Below are 21,597 nucleotides of genomic sequence, written 5' to 3'. Positions count from 1 at the left end.
ACTTGACTGGAGAAACATGCTCACATTAATCACAGACACGGACATAAACCTGCAAGCAGAGCAGTAGCAGCTGCTAACTTTAGCCACACTGTGTGTCAGGCTGGCAGCTAACGTCAGCTCTGGGTTCTTTACCCACAGATAATGTCATCCTCCTCTGCCTTAAAAGGTGAAGCATTTAGTGAGTTGTTGTCATGTTTTGTATGTTAATATATTAACGCACCAGTACCAGTTGGACGATTGTAGACTGTGATTAACAGCTTCAAATGACTCTTAATACACAGTAATTTTTTCAGACAGTGTTTACCATATAAATTAGTAAATTCTGCTAAATTTTAACTGCTTTCTGAGTGTTTTCATAGTGTTAGACTAATTGACTAGTCTTAATTAAATTTTGCGTTTAATTGACAGGGAAAGTAGTCACCAGGAACATCCCTTCTGCTAACATCTTCATCCATATCCAGCGTCAACTCAAGACATTCAGTGCTCTGTTCATTTAATTTTGTGTAAAAAGTTTTATGCACTTTGAATAAGGACCATTTTGGTCATGATAAACAATCATGATCTCAATATTGACCAAAATAATCATGCAGCCCTGTTCTCCCCCCACATTTCCTGTCTGCCTCTTCAGTGTCATACTGTCCAGTGAAGGTCGAAAGAAGAATCCACAGTGAACAATGGAAGAGCTCACAATGGAGTAGGACTGCAAAGAAACATTAGACCTTGATGACTATGATTGCATTTTGCACCAAAGAGGAGATGAAATAAATCATATAATGAATGATGCTCTTCATTTAAAAGCAGTTTGGAGGAAAAATAACAGTGTAGTGCTAGGGGAAAAAAAGTTGTGGGAGCTTCTTACATAACATCAGGTAACTGAGCTGGCACACTATGGTCTATGATAGAGTAAACAGTAAACAATTTTCATATATTCTAGGGCTGAGGATAGATCGGATTCTGTGTATCATCATACCAACATGGACGACAAGACAAACCATTATAACCACAATAGCAACAGAAACAAATAACAGTTCAGAATTTTCAAATGTTCATTTATTTTATCTAGTAAAGTACATCAAAAACATCACAAGTATACCTTGTTTATATACAGCAAGTAGTGTCAGAATTAAATTTAAATGCTTTAATATAATCTGTTAAATCAGATATTAACATAGCTGATGTTTTATTATTGGAATGAAAAGTAATAATATCAATTCCCTATCCAAAAGTTATAGTTCATCTTTAATAATCAAAGTGGTGCACTGCTACAATTTCCAAAACGCAGCTCTGATAAGGTGTAAAGCCCTTCTTTTGTTTATAATGTTTGCTGTTATGTGTTCAACGTGGCAGAAAATGACCTTTTTGATTTAAATGTTGTTTATGTTTTATTCATAAATTACCCGCACTAAAATCTGCTCTCGAGCTGCTTTTGTGCTTCGTGATTACATTCTGCTTAAATGCTAAAATGAATAATTAACAAGTTAACAAACGAACCAGTGTACCTCCGTCTGACTCAGTGTGTCTTCCTCACCCCCTCCCCGCGTTCCTCCATGTCTCTCCGTACCTCCCATCGATCTTTGCCTCCTTCCGCCCTCCTTCCACCCCATGCTTCTTTATTTCCTCCCTTTCCCTCCATCTTATTCCAATACTGCCAGTGGAACAGCGGGTTTGTATTTTCACGGAGGAGAGGCACAGAGGATGGATGGGAGGATGGTAGACAGAGAGATGGAGAGAGGGAGAGATGCTCTTTTGGTCTGGTGTATTTAGTCAATTATGCTCTCCTGCTCCTTTTGGCAACTCTCCACTTGATATGCTGTCTCTCCTGCACGCACACACGCATAGATGGTCACACACTCTCTCTCCATCTCGGTAGTCATTGTTTTTCCACTTTACCTAGTTGTAGTTGAACATAACTTCAGAGAACATAGTTGTCATGTGACCTCCCTGGATGTTTCCGGGAACAGCTATTGTTGGTGGCTGATTGGTGACAAACTCCTCTGAGGTTCTGAGCAAAAAACATTTTCTCCCAAAAGGAACTACTGCACTGGGATCCACTACCCTTTATACAACAGTGTTGTGCAAGAGGGAAATATCACCAGAGCAAGTAATTTCCTCCGATTCTCCAGAGAAGAACACCAATTTTATAATAGAGGCACTTGCTTTCGAGATAGGAACAAGAGAGAGGGAGTGTTTTTTTTTCTTCAGTCTTCAGTCACTTTTTTGGATTAAATCTTAAACTTACTTACAAAATTCTGTCAGTAAAATTACATCCACAATAGTTTGTGTACCCAGGTGACACTATGCTGACACTATGCACTATATAACATCTGTGTAAGGACTCACCACCTGTTGACTTCATACTCCAAACAAATTAGAAAGTTGGGATCATAAGAAACAAGGAAATGGACCATCTCTCACATAGGTCTGTCTTTCCTTCAACAAACAGATAACTTAGCAGACTTTTAGTATTGTTATACAGTCAGGTACCTTTGTAAGCAATCAATAAATAGTCAGTGGTAGCACTGACAGCTGTTTACTCCAACGTTTTCTCTAGACTGGCAAGTAAAGTATCAAACTTCATCTCTTTACATGCCAAGAGCTATTTCCAGTGGTGGAAAACAATATGAACTGTTGCTTTTATTTCTATAAATTCTTCCTTTGCCGCCAAATGTGGTTTCTTGCAGCACTACCTCTACTTGGACTGTTTGCAGGCTGGATAAAGCAGACATTAAGAACTATACAGAAATGGTTGATCTTCTCACAGATGCTTTTGTTAACTTAAGTAGGTCATGTAGAGGTATCAGCAATAAATTGAGAATGTTTGATAACCAGTTAAAAAGTCTTTCTAGTTGCTAAAAATTATTTTTCTGGAGGAATATGTCTGTTATTTTGTGCAAACAATGCTACAAACTTTGTTGATGGTCCGTGACATCTTCACCAAAGTTTCCACTTTGAGAAGTTTCAGAGTTTTAGACACAGCAAGCTTGGCTTCACCCAATGTGTTTAATGCCTGTGTCACTGTCAAGTCACAGAATAGGACACCCTCTCAAACAACCACCCCCTCCCAAAAAAAAAAAAAAAAAAAAAAAAAAAAATCATTGGAACCCATCCGAGGATGATCTATAATATCTCCGGGCAGCTCTGAAGTGCTTTTATAGCAGATATCTTGGGAGAACACTTACCAGTCACAGACAGAAGCCATCAGCATAGATGAATGATTTAATAATGCATTACAAATTGTCCACACGGGGAAAATCAACTAGCTTCTCAGCAGTTCAGAAGCCGATGTTTTTTTGGAAGTATTAGGCGTTCTGCCGGAAACGTAATTTTAAGCTTTAATTATCCATGTAAGTAGTTGCCAATTGCACATGGTCTTTTTTTCCCCAATATCATCATCCTTCACGTTGCCTGGGACCTGTGCAGAAACTGTGCTACATCTCAACAGTTTTTGCTGAGACAAAGAGCACAAGGAGGAGGTGTTCCCAGCTGCTGAGGGGATCCAGATTGGTGACCTTTTTAGTTGCCAGCTTGTTTCTCTAACCTTCCAGCTAGTGCTGCAAGAGAGGTTTTTCTAATTATACCTTCATCCGGCGGCTCGTAGTTGTTAAGTGCTTCCTGAGCACGCACTTTAATATTTTAACGTCTCACACACAGGTTCTCCGTATAGATTTATGATTTAATTCCTATTTTAATATTGGAACAGATTGAATATGCACACACTCTACCCTTAATGATGCACTCTGGGTAATGATGTCATAGCAGGAAGTGAATTAAGAGCTGTAAACATGAATAATATGTGTATGAGAGAGAGCGTACATATGAAGAGACACAGAGAGGAGAGCTGAGGGGGGAAAAAGGGGGGAGAGGGAGTGGGGGCAGGATAGAGAGAGAAAGAAAAGGAAGATGGCTAACCTATAAACAAAAGCTAGACCTGTAATTGTATCAAGAAATAAAATGCTAAAGACGTAGTGAGTATAAAAAACATGTAGAAAGATTATGCATTTATAGAGAAACAGACAGAGCAAGATCTTTCTGAAGTAACACCTGTTAGCTTGGGACATGAAGCACAGTCTCTGAAGGACTGACACATTGTACCTGTTGTTATCCAAGTGTATGACACAACCTGTCTGCATTACAGCACTTGATCTAGTTAAGGCTAGTGCTTTGAATTCTTTCTTTGGAAAATATTATATATTTCTGGTACTTGCGGCTCCCTTGAGAGTTGTTACTCATCTTGTTTCTATGCCTCTTTTTGTACTTACTATTAAGTATGCATCATAATCTTTTACAGTCTGTGCACAGCGGAGGAGAAATATCCAATAAATTACCAAACTAAAGTACAGTAGTAAAACATCACGTAAAAGTATTTAAAATACATTGCTATCAGTTTTATGTATTCTTATTTCCAACTCTGTACACTTGAATTTGGTTTCTGGCCATACTTAGGATCTTTGAGTAATTTATTTAGTCATAGATATCCCTTAGTGCAGTTTTAATTTGTCCAAACTGTTCCATTAATCATGTCTTCACCCAAGCAACAATTCATGGTAATGTTCTGGAAATGTTTGTTTTGCCTTTTTTTTACATAGATGCAACCAGCAGCACTATACTATGTATTGCTGAACAGTCATCCACAAAAATTTCTCTACCTTTTGGCGCCACAGTTTTTGCCCTGGGAGGCTGAAATTTGACTTGGAGGTTAAGTGTGTGTGAAGGTGTATGAATGTGTTCATGCCAATTGACTAAAAGCGGGGGTGGTAATGATGGGGGCCTATCCTGAAAAGGAACATAACTTCCACATCGATTCAGAGTAGGACAAGAGTTGGTGGAAAGGCTGGTCATGAGCCAAAAGTCAGCTGATTAACTATTTATGACACCTGTCAAGAAGGGGGTGTGGCTGTGGGAGTGGCCTAAAACAAAAATGTGCGTAATTTATAAACTGGTTCACGTAGCATAATCAAATTTATGAACCATTTGTCAAAGACTCTTGTGGGGAGCATGTGTGCACTCAACAGAGTTCCTTTGTTCATTAGTGACTTCTGCCCCACCCCATACACTTCAGCCACACCCTCTTTCATATCTCATTAACCCTTTCTTGTAGTGTCATGTGGGAGGCACCATTGTTCTCAGCAGAGATTTCATAAGTCATGACCCATTATATGTCATAGAGCCTTGCGACTGGCGTTACTGCACTTTGCAGAGTTCCTTTTTCCAGTGGTGTAACTTAATCCAATTTCTTATACTTTAGTCAGAGATCAAGTGGTTGTGTGTGTGTGTGTACATGCATGCACACATGGATGCATGCATGTACGTACTTTGCAAAAGCTGGTTGCCACTTTTGCGAATTTGTGCTTGTTTTTGTTCATTTCTATTTTTCATGCTTTCCAGATGGACTCTGAGTTAATATTTTTGGTCAGATCTATGCTGATAAATAGATTACCAACATGTATTGGCGTTTTAAATCGAATGAATTCAAATATCTTGTGTTTCAATCTGAGGACTCAAATGTCAGTGATCATTATTCAGCATTTCTATGATCTGAACCTCTTCCATCTTTTCCATTTACTGTCCGGTCTCTCTCCCAGCTAATAGACTAATTCAGCATTGATTTGTCATAGCGTATTCAATTTAGAAACAATTTCAGTCATCTGTCTGAATAAGATCTACAAGGTAATCACTGGTGCAACATTCCTGGTTTGAGTCCAACTGCAATAGTTTGTTGCATCTGTCTCCCCCTCACTTGCAGTCATCTCTCCTCTAGTGTCTGTCATAGAGGCATACAAATGCTCCCAAATACTTAATAAATATATATTACTCTGTGTGTGTGTGTGTGTGTGTGTGTGTGTGTGTGTGTGTGTGTGTGTGTATTACTATTACTGTGTTATTTCTCCCCACAGTGTGTGAAAAAAATCTCATGATGTGTGTGCTGACTAAGGACATTTTCTTTTTATTCATGTTTTTCACCTAACTAACAGTTGTGTTATTGTATTGCTGTGTTGGGCGTGAATTTACTATGTAAATCAGGCAGTTTGTTTCTATCTGGGTCTGTGAAACCACACTGTGTGTGTGTGTGTGTGTGTGTGTGTGTGTGTGTGTGTGTGTGTGTGTGTGTGTGTGTGTGTGTGTGTGTGTGTGACTAATAGCAGACATCCGAGAATCCTACTGATCTAGGGCACAAGGTGACCCTCTCTCTGTCTCAGTCACACAGACACACACACAAACCAACGCACACAAAGACACACCTTCTAAAACACCTTCTCAGCATTCTTGTGCTCCATTTTAAACCGCTGTTATTAGAGGGCACGGGTGTTGGACAGTAGTGTACAGACTATAACGGCACTATCCATGTGTGTGCATGAGCGTGCGTGCGTGCGTGTGTGTGTTGATATTAATGGACTGCGAAGGTTAACTGCAGGGGTTTATAGAAGGAGACAAGCGAACATGTGAGGGCAGTACACGTCACGCTGTACACTATTAACGTGTGTGGACCTGTGTCTCATATGTAACAGCCAAAGTGATATTACAGTATGAAAATATAATGGAGAGAGAAACAGCCCCTGTTGGCTGGCGCTATGAGATGAAAGCGCCATACATCAAAGGACTGATGTATAGAGGGGGATTATTGCCAGCTGAGATTGTATTTGAGTTGCAGATATTTGAAGTTATGCAGGAACAAGGGTGTTTTATTCTCTAAGTGTCAACTGGAAAGCAGTCACCTCCTCTATGGCTGCCAACAGTGACCTAACACTCTTCACTTTGCCAACCACAAGAGCCTTGTTCATCTTCTCAGCCAATTAAGGGATCTCATCCTCCCTTCTTGATGAAAGAGTTGCAAATTGGGTCCTATATACTAGTGCTGTGCACCATCAAAGCCTCAGTTCATAAGCTCGCTTCAATGAGAGAATCTAATGTGGTTAAAGGTGGTATATTGTAGTCTGACACTCTGGTAGCTATTTGCATATAGGTCCGACCAGTCTATTAGGGATAATACAGGTTAATAGTGGGGGGAAATATTAGGAATGAGAACAATCACCATAATGTAGTCCAATACTACACCGGCGTCTGTGTAGATTCAGGAACTACTATCAGAATAGAGTTTGTGATCAGAGTTGCCAGGTCAAATCCCCTAACCAGCTGGCAAGATCTCACAATCCTGGCAAGAACAATGAATAAGAAATACCATTTCCTACTTCATTAAGACTGGTTGAGGCACCCTAGAGCATGCAGCAAAATCCCCAGTTACTCCTGTGAAGCTGCAGAAACAGACGGGTGGTGAAGTCCTGACACTGTATGTAATTCAGTCTTTGTCATTAGAGACACAATTGACTTTGTTCTCACCAGTTCTAGACAGCAGCTACACACACACATACACACACACACACAAACCAAGGGTACACAAGCAAGATGGAGAAAGTGAAAGAAAGCTTAAGAAAAGTAAACTAAACTTTCAGCTGATTCTTATGCCTCTGCACCAGCGCCGGCTGTGCCTGGAAGCATTATGTTTTCAGGCTGTCAGTGCACTGCGCTGTCTATGCGCTTGTCCTGTTCTTATGAACGCTATATCCTTGGAATACCTTGTGGAGATTTTTTTTCAAATTTGGCACAGGCGTCCAGTTGGACTCAAGGATCAACCAATTATAATCTGATGGTCAAAGATCAAGGTCACTGTGACCGAACAAAATGACTTATGGGATAAAATTAAATGAAAACATTTTATACCCCAAAGGTCAACTTCACTGTGACATCACAATGTTCAGCTCTCTATCAGTTCTCTGTACTCCTCTGTAAACATAGTCTCTAAGTAATGGCAGTATGTTTCTCACTGGAAATTATTCACTGGAATCTTACATGTTAATATAGTAATAACTTCTATTTAAAATAAATAAATAAATAAATAAAATGCTGTTGGACTGTTTTGATATTCAATTGATTGTTAAAGTAATGTTTCATACACCCTGGACTTTGAGAAACTTGGATGAAGATTTTTCACTGTTTTGACATTTTAAAATGGATTAAACATGACAGTCACCTAGTTTGTATTGTGGCAAGTAAAAATTGAGTTGGGGAAAGTAGATTTCTGACCCACTTTCACAACTGGGCAAGTGAAAAAAGACCATCAATGTCAACCATGTCAAAGTTTTCTTTACATATATTACATGAGTGTGGAGATACATGGCTGTAAACTGTAACTTGACTGGTTGGCAGAGGCATACAACCACAAGATGGTAATTGTAGTTAGTGTCTGTTGCAGTGACATTTTTACAGCTTAGCTACCTTCTTTTACCGACTTAAGCTTTGTTCTGTTGCATAACAGCTGCAGCATTTTATTTGCTTTTCCCTGTACCTGTCTGGAAAAGTATTTTTCCTCCATGTGCGCATGTGCATGTTCTGTACTTTTATCTTTAAATGAGGTAATTGAGGTTGAAGACCTTCAGGGCAAGGCCATTTCTGCAACACTCGATCATTCTGCAAGATCCTATAGGCCTATTGTAGGATTAGGTGAGGGCCAAGCTTTTGCAAGTGTGTTTGTGTGTGTATGTGTGTATGCCTTTTTTCTATTCCTTATAAATGTTCTTTCTATCTGTGTTTTAGGTTGTCAGGCAGTAATGTCCCCTCTCCCATCGTTAGCAACAAGAACTGGCTCCGACTGCATTTTGTGACTGATGGCAACCACCGTTACCGTGGTTTTAGTGCACATTATCAAGGTAAGATGGGTAAAACTTGATTACACAGAGACAGGCTTGTTAATGTACACACTTACACACACTCACACACACACACACACACACACACACACACACACACACACACACACACACACACACACAAATAAAAATGCATAAAGATTATCATTATATCATTTATGATAAACAGGACTCTTTATATACAGTATCACCAGATGTCATTGTGTTTGTTAATGATGGTACTTTTCAAAGTTTGTTTTAGCTTCTTTGCCTTTTTCTTTTCTTTTTTGCCTTTTTGTTTTTCTGTTTCCTCATGCTGCTTTTTCTTTTTCAACTGACTGACTGTTTTTCCCCATCATCTTGCCTCTAACGCTCTTTAATTACGCTTGTTGACTCCAATCTTCCCGTCTCTTCTTTACAACAGTTTCTCTCACTGTCTCCATCTTTCTGCATCTCTCTCTTGTACCGTTTCCTTTTCTCTCGGGTAACAAATCATAGGCATACAGTAGGATTTCTTTGACACGAACCCAACTGGTGGAAAACATTAGGAAATTTATTTGGCAACATCCATGTTTCCCAACAGCTATAATAAGAACTGAGTGTGTGGAACAACTGCACAGACAGACTGGAACAGATAGGGTTTATATTTTACACTCTTCTTGTTTTTCATATTGTCCCATGCTTTGTTTTAGTTTCAGATCACCTCTTGTTCTTACAAAAAAAAGGCTGTGTTGTTTTAAACACTATTGGCCCTTTTTGTGACTCACCAGCGCATGTTGCATCAAGTCCAGTCAACATCACAAGGTACACAGGGCAAGGAGATGTGTTTGGTATTTTCATGGCCAGAGGCGTGTGGCGGACCTGCAGCACAGTTGGAAACTGAGTGTGATTGAAATATACAATATTTACGGTCATCCAGTCAGCTGCTCTAATCCACTTTAACCAAAATTGTTTTACAGTAAGAATAGTGCAAACCAAAGTCACAGAAACAGTACAGTGTACCTTCCTCCATTCGCCATTGACCTGGTCTGAATAGGCGGGCAGCACACAAGCGTAAATCATGGTCATGCTTGACACCAAAATTGCACTGTGCCACTTGATTATTACCGACACACTCCCTACTGTGCCTCGCCTCTCACTCCAGCACATTCAAGTTCACAGCAAGTCGCCAAAATACAGCAGACTGGCAAGAAAACTGGGCCCAGTTTGTATAGTTTATCAGTATTAGTATTTTGCAAGTTATGTTTACATGTCATGTTTTTAAACAGACATAAAACATAGATAACATAGTTCTGACTATTTGATGTAGGATTGCATATGTCAATTTACAGGAAAGTAAAGAAGTAAAAATATTCTAAATACAGTGTACACTTACGGGCAACATCTACATCAAATAATTTGAGCTATCCCTTTAAGAGAACATATGAAATATTTTTAATTCCACTGTCTTTTTATCACTATTTTCATCCACACACAAGTATATTTTTCACACACACTGTTAAACGCTGTGGTTCCTGACAGTAATTATGGTCATTTGCTAATTTTATTGCCAGCAGTCTCTGTTGTCAGTGAGAAACCTTTATGAAGATCTTTTAATTTATGTTTATCTATGTGTCCCTACATTAAAAGTTAGCGCCTGACATTCTGATTGTTGAGACGCAAATTAGTATCATTGCTTTGAGTAAGTGGAGACGTATAGGAACCAAATCAATGTAGAAACAGTACAGAGATTTCAGCACTTTAACTAAAACGCTAACAAATTACATATCCCTCACATTTTAAAATTTAGAGTCCAATTAGTGTGTTTTACATTTTGATTCCTGTTCTTTTCCTCTGTAAAAGACATTTAGCGCTCACTGAGATTACTGATATTAAACACTAAAAAGGTTTCTTTATGACCCTGTGCATTTTTACTGTATTGGCTGTGTGCGACACTTGAAGGACTGTGGCCAGTTAAGCCAATTAAGCAGTTAAAACTGTAATTAATTCAGTGGTGATTTTATATTAACCCTGTATAATTTCCTAATCTGTGGGTATGACAATCTTATTAGATTAAATATGACCTTGGACTGCACCTCATGGCAAATGTTGCTTATGTTTGATTTTTAAAGAACGATGGATGTCTGTCAGGGTCTCTGTTGAGTCTGTGAACTGTGTAGGAAAGGCAAAATGCCAAAAAAACAGCCACTTACAGTTTTGAGTATGATGCCAGTGAAGTATTCTTGCTGTGCACGTGCATCATATTGTGCATTTTAGAACTTAAATAGACAGTTCAGCTCAGAATCAAAAATACACATTTTTCCTTTTAGCCGTTTCTCCATCCAGATTTCTTTGATGTGAGTTGCAAGGGTTTCTTCTCTCCAATATAATGGAACTAGAAGACACTGAGCTTGTGGTTCTCAAAGCGCCAAAATACATTTGAAAAACACATTGGCAGTGTCTTCTTCCAGAAATCTTGACCCGGTCACTCAAGATAATTCACAGAGCTTGTTGTGAGCAGTTTCATCACATGAACAATTTTCTTTCTTGTCAAGTCTGGTCAAATGTTATTTATATAGCCAAATATGACAAATCACAGTTTGCCTTAGATGTGTTTACAATCTGTAAAGTGTCTAATGCCACTTGTCTTGTAACAAGTGTGATGAAATAATTGATTGGTATTGTTTGGTAGAAATAAAGTAGTGAAACTTACATGAAACTGCTCACAGCAAGGTCTGTGGATTAACTTGAGTAACCGGGTTATGATTTCTGGAAAAAGACATTGCTGTTGAGTTTTACTTTATTCAGCTTTTAAACCTTGACCTTCTTTCCCTTGTGTCTTTCTTCAATACAGTTCTCCTCCTTCTCTTTGTCCCTCCTTTATTTATCCTCCCTCTTCCTCCTCTCATCTTTCTTCTCCTCTTGTCCATATTCTCTCCACAACTCTCCATCTGGCTCTCTCAGACATTTTCCTTGATTGATTGACGGACAACCTAACCACTCCCTTTGAGATTTGCTTTTAATTGGTATAATTGATCGTAATTGATCTTAATTAGTTTAAAAGGTTAATCAACATGTTAATGAGGGGTGTCAGTGTGATAGGTTAGTTGATTAATTAGTGGAGTTCCTAACAAGCTTCTGATTGATTGGCTACTTTCTGTCAGCTGTCAGTCATCTCCATTACCTTGTCAGTTCTTACACATTAGCAGAAGGATGTGTTGGGTGGCTGAAAAGCTTACTGCCAATGAGAAACCTGATCTTCACACATTCTTCCTAAAAATCTTGCATATTAATATTATATGACATCTCTAAAACTTGAACATGATTATGTTCTCAGTGTTTTTTTTCTTTGAGATATTGTTTCACTTCAGTGTCTGTAGATTTTAATAAACCAGCCAAAGAGAAAATTAATGCATTACATGAATTTCGTCAGTTATCTACCAAATATGTCAAAATAACTACAAGGAACTTTCATTTTCTGTTATTTTGGCAGCCCCTTTGGACAAAAGTGGTATGAGTACCACAGCCTTTTGTTATAAAGATCTTGATTGAGCAAGTCATGTATTTGTTTTTGAAGCAGGAAAAAGATAGATGCAACTTATTTTTAATATTAATTTTCTTTATTAAACACAATTGTGTGCAGCATGGACAGCAATGAGGTAATGAATCAAATTGAGAATATGGAAGATTAATAAATATATATAATGAAATAGAAACAAAATAAACTTTGTTTTTTAGTACCGTTCATACACCTAGGTTACATGGAAGATCTACGTCTAGTAGTAATAGTAGTTTTATTGAGAAAGCTATCATAGTTATAAATTCCCCACACTGTAAAAGAAAGTTGAGAAAACTCATAATTTCATGGCAACTATCTATTCAAATTTTTTACATTTTCAGTCAGCCTGTTAAGTTCTTCAAAAATATAATTCTTGAAAGACAAATCCCTTTCTGCTTCCTTTTAACTGGGTAACGTACTACTCTGTGTGAAGCTACATTTGAAAATGTAAACACTGGCTCCTCTGGTGCTCTGCTGGTTCAGCGTGCCGAAAGATTTGTCAGATTACAAGAGGAATCAGACCTGCGGGCAGGCATTTAGAATAACTATAGAAGCAGCCAGTCTTCTCGCATGCTTGATACTCTCATTTACTTATGTAGGTCACATAGAGTATTAGTAGAGTATTAAATTTAGACTGTTTTATCATCAGTTCAACAATCATTGTAGCTGGTTTAACACTGCTTCACTATAAGTTCAGAAATGTTTGTCAGCAGTGTCAGCATGCAGTGATGGTGGATCAATAGTCTGACTGCGACATTGCCACTACAGTCACTGAAAGATGATTGATGGATCTCTTGTCGATTTCATATCTTGTGGAACCACTTGCAAACCACTGGAAGAGAAAGAAAACTTAACAAGCGTTCTCATTAACATTTGTGGTTCTTTTAAAGAGTTTATTGAATCATTTCTGGAATCATTAACTTTGACAGATTATATTATATCATATTTTATTCTGTTTATTTCCACTATACTTTTACTGTGCTTTAATTATCATTTCTAAGATGTCCATCAACTTCACTTTATTGTAAACAGTTACATTTAATGATATTCTACATTTTTTATTTAACTATGACTGTAATTCTCCCCCACAAGCCATATGTTGTTCTGGTCTACTAGTCCACTTGTCTCCAGGAGAATAAATTATAATAGCAAAGCCCTCGGGCAGGGTTAGTTTAGTTTAGTAGAAAATACTGTATGAAAACAATTCCAAATTTGTCTCTGAGAGACTAAATGAACAAATATGCTTTGGCAGGGTTAGTTTAGTTTATAAGACACTGCTATGAGATCTCAGAGGGAGACGTTTGGCTCTCTGAGCTGCCAGCTAACTGGACAGACTCTGTGTCTGTGTGTGTGTTTTGTGTGTGTGTTATAGGTCAACTCATAAAAGCCTACTCCTTCTGCTGGGGCCCAAATTATGAAGTTCTGAATGAATAATAATCTCCTAATGATTTATATCCAAGTTTGCTGAGAAGCAGGGGCAGAGAGGCAGAAATAAACAAAGAACATCACAAAGGACCAACAGAGAGACGGGGCGAGGGGAGGTGGTAAAATGGTGAGGAGATCCAGAGAAGAGATTAAAAGAGGAAGAGAGATGGAAACCAACAGAGAAGAAGGCAGAATGAGAGAGATAGATTGCCAGAGAGAGATGGGGGGCTTTAAGGGGACAAGTCATTTGGCAGCGAGATTTGGCTAAATATTTAAGTATTAACATTAAGAGTTTTTAATGCCCCGCTGTCATGAATAGCTGTTGTAGAGTAGTTTAGAGGACAAGAACGCGAATGTGTGTGTGGATGTACGGATGACTGTGTTCTTGGATACGGGAAAAGCCTAAAAGGGTATTTGGTAATGCAAAGCCTACTGCTCCTCTACACGGCCAAAGAAAATTTATAGAGTTAATTGTTGAATCCTTAATTGATGCTCAAAATGATTCACATTGTCAAGAAACATGCCATAGGCTGTATGTTGATGGACTTAAATTAACAGAATGAACCACTTCAATTCAAATAACTCCCTGGGGCATAGTGTTCTTGTTGAGGGAAAAATCACTCCTATTTACATAATTTCTATTTTATTCCCAAGATCTTAGGCAGCCCTTTTGATATTTATATAAATGATCAATTATCTATATGCTATTTTGCTATATGCATTTTAAATTAGTATTTATATCCTATGTTAAATAGTTTAATAAGGAAAGTAGAGTCAATCAGAGAAAATTACAGTCCATGTTATTTTTTCTCTTTAATATTCATACATTTCTATTATTTAATGTTTTGTCAATATGTCATACATTATCTCTCCACTCCTTACTGTCTCATTTACAGCTCAACACAAGCACAACCATTAAATGTCCATTAGCATGTTTAATTGAAGCTCAGTAATTATTTAGTTATGTCAACGTCTCTGAGCAACAGTAAATGCTTTTCACCTCAGGACCGAAATGCATTTAAAGATTCAGTTCGCCCTAATATAGAGAGCTTATAAGTTATTTCTGAGTGTGTTTAAACACGCTATACGGTCTCACTGCTGTACCTTTGCAGACCAAGATGAAATCAGAGTTGATGTAGTGACTCGTGCTGGGAACCGCTGTAAGTTCATTTAATCATCCTTGTACTCACAGCATGTCCTTTGGGGACTGTACCCGAGCTATGTAAGTGTGGTGTCTCTCCCTGGGACTCTGGCTCACTAAAACATTGAGCTTGTATCCTGTAGGCCTGTTGTGTGGACTGAAGGCCAAAATGCCACGTGGGAGTTTCCCAGAAATAGGCCACGTGTTATTGTAGATCAGTGGTTCAAAAACTGGGGGGGCGGGTCCCTCTGAGAGGGGGGCATCAAACCACTGCAGAGGGGGTGTGGATGAAATATAGAGAATAAATTTAGAGTGGAACAGTGTTCTAGAATATCATTTATATAGGGGAACTAAATAAACAAGAGTTTACTGATGCTTTCCTGTGCTATCACCTTTATTTCACCAAAATTCAACTTGAATCCTTTTTTATCAGTTGCTTTCCCAATTATGTTAACAATTGACAATAATTGTGATGTTGGGGGGTCTAGATACAATTTGCAAAGAAAAAAAAATAAAGTTGTGCACTCCTTTGTAATCATTAGTAATAATTATACAATAAATGGTTGTTATCTTCTTCACACTAATTGTAAATTAGGATTTGGACAGAGTCTTGAAAGTTTGCAAAATGTTTAATTTTAAAGTTCAGCCCCAAATCCAAAATCCATATTTTTCTTCTTACCCGTAGTGCTATTTATCCATCTAGATAGTTTTGTTGTAAGTTGCTGAGTTTTGAGTATATCAGCTGTAAAGATGTCTGCCTTCTCATGAATATAAAGGAACTAGATCTCACTCAGCTAAGTCAAAATAATCCACAGTCCTTGTTGTAAGCAGTTTCAGGAAAGTAGTTCCAGTTAATTCTGCCACTGAATGAAAATAGAGAGCTAGAATTACTGGCTAGAGGGAAAACGTATTTTTTATTTGGGATGAAGTGTCCCTCAGCTGTTGTGATTTCAAGGTTAGGAATATGTTTAAATTTGAACCTACTCCTCCAAAATGCACCATCGACTCAATCACTCATACAAAACAAAAATCTTTTAATATTTGGACTGAAATGATCCTGTTGTCATAGTTAGTCAAGTTCTCTGTCGATCCCATACAGAGCATTAACCAATCAGCCATGAGTATAAAAGAATTTGCAGTCGCAACAATTGTAATTTCAACTGCAACAACATAATTGTGATGATTAAGGCTTTGAGAGTCTGTGTTTGCATTTGGTTTAGGTACCTTGAAAGTGCTGAAAAAGTGCTTGAATTTTTCTCTTAAAAAGCTGTGCAAACCCTGCTGCAGCTACATGTAAAATGCATATAAGAAAAAAAACTGTCATTGACTGTCAGTTCAGGTGTCCTTGTCAGTCCTCAGACAATATCTTTACCATTAAGTCAGTGTATATGTTCAACAATATATCAGTCATGAAAGACACTACACAAACAAAATGTAGATGCTCTATCTTTAGAGTTGACCCTGTCACTTAGATCAATTTAAATGAGGTAAAACGCTACAAATGGCAACCGTTCTGACATGTCTCTTGGAAGGGTTAGAGGAGGCTTTGGCACTAGTGATGGTTGGCTGATGGTGTGGCGCAGTGACATAGACAGCGATGACAGCAGAGGGACATAACAATGAGGATGATCATTTGTTGACAGGAAAGCCTGCAAACAATCCCCAGTAAAGTCATTGGATAATAACGGAGGTGGATCCCTAATGTGATGAACAAATTAGAAGGATAATTGTCTTGCTGCTTGAATTTTTGCTGAAAGCTTCATTACTGCAATTACCATTCAAGACCTAAAGACATTTACACTGGAACAACACATCGGACTGGATTGATCTGTTTTATGCATGTAAACTTCTGCAGATTGAATTTTGATAATAGACTGGTGGTAGCAGGAGTGGCAGCAGCTTGTTTGGGGAGTACAGATTGCTCGCTTAAATCTGTGGACAGGCTGGGCCAACAATGTCGTGGTAAAAGACTGAATGATGCTCAAAGTTCCCTTCAGCAAAGCACTGAAACCCAGCTGTTACATCACCACGTGCGGTGACTGTGGGAGAACAAGCCAGCTTCCAGATGTGACTGGGTGTGTTACAGTATGGTCTCACCCCCCCTCCAGCAAATGCACCCCTAGGCTGCAGCTGGAAGTAGGAACGTGCTTTCAGTCATCTTGCCTGTTAAATAAAAAAAAAAGGACATGAACAGCTCTCCCCCCAAAGCTAGAAACCAGTGATTCATGTTGTCAAATACACTCTGAGTTGTCAACGGCTACAGGAATAATGTATGAGAACACAATTTTACAGTGAATTTGCCCTTTAAATAGGTCAACTTTTATCATTTTCAGGGTCATACTTTTCTCAAGAAAAACATTCTCACGATGTAATTATTTATAACATGAACTGGAAGGAAAGCCATGGATACCTAACCAGTCAGTGAGTCACATGCACTTTCAGTCAGCCTGTGAGTCACAGTGAGTGACCCAGCCGTCGGTAAGCTTCAGCCTTTCAGGTAACTGCTCCTCCAGCTAGAATTATGTGCCTTAAATCCAAAAATCTCAAGGTTGTTAAAAACTGAATAAAAATAGATGTGATGAAAATAAGACATGATTGTGATAAATTGAGTTTAATCAGTTCAGATAGGGACTTTCCAATCATAGTGTAGCAACAGTAGCAAACTAAGCATGACAGACCTGTCAAGCTCCAGATATCTCGACATGTCAAAGTGGGGCTCTGTCATGACTGGTACTCCCTATTAAAGGACCAGTACACAGGATGTAGCAGCATCTAGTGGTGAACATGCAGATTACAAACACCTTTTTTTTACTCTTGCCTTCCAAGCGAATAGGAGAACCTATGGTCACTGGAAAATGCACAAAAAATGCACAAGCCCACATCTAGAGCTTACTGAAATGTGGCAGTGCAACATGGCGCCTTCTGTAGATATAAACGGCTGATTCTAATGTATCAAAAATACAAGGATTCTTGTTTTGAAATGATTATACACTATGAAAATACACTTATAAGTATTTTATTTATATCATATTCTGGCAATCAGTCCCTATTTATCTTTAACAAAGTTTGGTAGGTTGGATTTTCATTATTCCAAAACCAAAAACGCAACAGCTAAATTGAGTGTACAGTGTAATTGTCTGTAATATAAGCTGCAAACAATAACATGCATGGCTGATTAGCTTAGTAACCACAGTAGCCTAGCTTTCCTTCCAAAGTGAAGGAGCACATCATTAACTAACTACATTTGTGTTATTACAGGTTACCTAAAGTCAACATCTGCTGATCATATTCCACCCATTGGGAAAACACTGCGTGAGATACAGCCAGATCTCATCTGTAAAGACATTTCTTTTGTGACATTTGAAGTGACATTATACTGTTTGAAGACTCAAAAAACAGTACTGGGTGCTGGACAGAAGAACGAATACAAAAATACAAAAATAGGTCCGCACATCAGAAACTGCTCCTTTGGGACATTTAATAGTATCACCACATGTGACATTTTGGGCACCAGCCCTTCATCAGACATGAACAAGATAAGAAGACACATCTCCATATGTATAATCAATTGTGGTCAGTACAACACAGCAATGGTCCATTTGACACTTGGCAATAGTATTGTTTCCATCCTCGTTCTGTACCTACGTATCAATTAAAGCTTAGAGCCAATGAGTCTGGTTGGCTTTCTCAGAAATGGACTTGCTGAGGGAAGTGTACCCAGCACCATCACTTGTCATTCAGTGTGTTTTCCTAACTCTCTCATGCAACATGTTCATAACAGTAAAATTTAATTTTACTCATTCTGATCCTTGTAAAAACCCCATTCAGTTAGCCAGACAGCTCTACAATTTTTCAGCTGGAGCCTATTGAAACAAATTGCTGTGCACACCATCACACACAAGAACCCAGCCACATTCCTACAGTGCAATTGTCATTCACAAAGTCATCCAGTCAATCCACTGGTCAATCTGGATTTTACTACTGTTGCACTTACTGTAAGTAGCTCTGTTAACAGTGTCAGGCAAAAGCCTAGAGTGTCTAGTCAGTCAGGCAGTCAGTCAGCCATTTGGTCTGGCAGTTAGCCAGTTAGCAGGTCAGTCAGCCAGCCATCTAGTCAATTGAATTGTTGCCAGTGGTTCCATTTACTGTACAAATTTTAGTCTGAACACTGAGAAATAATGTCTGGCTCTTATTAATTAACATTAACATTACAGAAAGTGGAGGCGGAGAGGGCTGAAAAAGTGAGGGTGGAGAGGTGCTGGCAATGCTGCAAAGTCAGGATGTCACAGTTTACCTGAAAACACGATGATTAAAAGCACACAATGAACTTTAACCTCACTAGAATCTCCATGTCTAAATCTGTTAAATAGACTTAAAAGAAAAACGTGTGATCAGTATTCAAAGCAAACAGGGAGGAGAGGGAAGGAGAGTTAAAGATGGCTGAGAGGATGTGATTCAGAGAAAAATATACAGGGTCATCTGAGGATCCTTTTACCGCATCAGTGCTACATTATTCTCTGTCAGAGGTTGTTTTGTAATGCATAATTTTAATGATGTTTGAAAATGAATAACTTAATTTGTTTTTTTGTTTTAACTTGTAATGCATGTATAGTGCTTGTTTTGGATAACTTAAACATTTTCAGGGACATTTGGCTTTATTGTTGTTCTTTTAGTGTAGATGTTTACAGTGAACGGTCTTGTACCCTGGTGCTGTAGGTGAATGATGGCCTTGTCCTTTACATGCATTAATATGCCCCTCATGCTGTGTCAGTGTAGAGGTCTTTCATCAGTTTCACTGTACGTGCAAAGACACAACAATCAGTATAGTTACAAGAAGACCTCTTAGATATGAACTGTTTAAATTGTAGTGTTTTTAACTAAGAAATCATATCTGTTTCCTTTTCACATTTTATTGATGTTGATTGGCTTGACGTGTCTTCACCTCTCCTGATTCAGCAGTTGCTGACAGCAGAACTAGTGCTCCGGAGATCTCTCCCAGCATTTCACAGCATATTTTGTTTTTTCACACCTTGAAATTGAACATAAATCCAGGAGTATCACACTGTGCTAGCAGGTGCATTTTCAACGTGTTGCAATGGCAGATTCCAATCAGCCAAATAAATGTCAGGCTTCCACACAGCCCTCCATAACAGTTTTACTATTTTTGCTAGATGCCTATCACCAATGAAAGTTACATATTTCAGCTTTTAAGTGACAGTGCCTCCTAAAATCTTTTAGGTTTCAAATACTCATGCCCTCTTGGCTTGGACGATAGCTGTTTAAAGTTGGTAGAGTCATCCTTCAAAGAGAACAGCAAACGTGATCAGCCTGAATTTATGTCTCTTATCATGTTGGTAAAAAAAAAGCTGAATCACACTTCAAACACACCGTTTTTGCTCATTTTGCAGTCCGATTTGACTTTAGTTGCATGCAACCGGTGAGTCAGTAACAACAAAAGTAAGCAGCTAACCAAGAGGTCCAAACCACAAGCAACAAAACAGGAGTTGCCACGATACAGGCTGTAGAAAGCTCAGCTGGATTATGCCTGATCAAATACATTTCTGCTCTGGTATTCCTTTTTATTACATTGTTAGTCATGATTAATTAATCAGCCTGTATTGTTATGGGAGACTGTCTTGCTTTGAGCCCGCAGGAAAGGACTGTCCGAGGTTTTGGAAATGATCCAGGTGGGTTTGTTTAAAGTGTGATGTAACTAATCCAAGAAGAACAAACATGATGTAACTTCCCCTGTGATAGAATGGAGGGAGTGGTTGGACAGACTACACCCACTGACCTTCGGTGGTCATCCTGTTTGAATTCTCGGTAGCACGTCTAAATCAATGGGCTCTTTCAGCATCCAAAATTTTAAAATGTTTAGAAAGCATTTTTTTTTCCTCCAACATCAGCATAATGAAAATGTCACACCTATCTTCTGATTGCTGGACGCCAGTGGGATCTTGACCCCGACCCTAATCTGTGACCGTTTTTACAATGACCTGTGAACAGAAAATAGAGACAATGCAGCTTTATAGGAGCCATGCTCTTGAATGCGAATTAAAGTGTACTTGTAAATTAATTCTAATTAGATGTAAGGGAGATCTGCAAAGACCTCACCTACTGTAGTCATTCATACAGCCACTCATAGCTATCCTGTCTGCCCCCTTGTGGCTAATATGAAGCTATGAATGACATGAAGCAAGATTATTGAGTTGCGCTCCCTCTTCTCATGGGTATAGTGCATGTAGGGTGTAGTGTTTCCTTGCTCAGCAACTGTGTGCTGCAATAATTACTATGCATTGCAGGCAGACACATACTTGAAGGCTGTTTACATACTGGAAACCTTTCATTTTATCATTGAAAGATAAGATAAAGCCATAGTGCCCCTAAGATCAGGAGTGCACTGGCGTCCTTTCCTTTGTAATTTACCATTGTTTACTCATTCTTTATGACTCTGTGTTCAGGTCTCTCTCTACTGATTCTGTCTGTAACAGAAATATAAAATCCTCAGCTAAGTGAATGCTGAGGGTTACATTGATTAGATATTCTGTCCACACTCTTCCATGCATGGTACCCTCATGTCCAACCCTACACCCTCACCTCACCTGGCTCTGAATCTGTGCTGCACATGTGCGTCTGTCTGTGTCACTGTGCACATACCGAATTTTGTGCCCACATATCTGTATGTGGGTCTTAACTCATTCTCGACACTGCTTTCTATATTTGTCTGTGGATTTACAAGTGGGTGTTTCTGTTGTATGTTTGTCTATTTTAACTTAATCAGTATTAATATGTGTGCTTCTTTGTATAAGTAA

At 38.6% G+C, this 21,597-nt stretch overlaps 1 protein-coding gene across 1 annotated transcript in view; it reads left to right on the top strand.

Moving 5' to 3' along the window:
• The window catches only part of csmd3b (CUB and Sushi multiple domains 3b), a 456,383-nt gene that overhangs the window by 257,920 nt on the left and 176,866 nt on the right, over positions 1–21,597 (top strand). The window contains exon 7 of the mRNA XM_084738341.1: positions 8,590–8,702. Coding sequence (XP_084594467.1) covers positions 8,590–8,702 — 113 coding nt within the window. The remainder of the gene's footprint in view (positions 1–8,589; positions 8,703–21,597) is intronic.

The sequence above is a fragment of the Lutjanus erythropterus genome, chromosome 16 (genome assembly GCF_056507025.1).
Source record: "Lutjanus erythropterus isolate fLutEry1 chromosome 16, fLutEry1.hap2, whole genome shotgun sequence".
Taxonomy (NCBI): Eukaryota; Metazoa; Chordata; class Actinopteri; order Lutjaniformes; family Lutjanidae; genus Lutjanus; species Lutjanus erythropterus.
The sequence above is the reverse complement of the archived record's forward strand: the minus strand, read 5'-3'. Positions and strand labels throughout refer to the sequence as shown.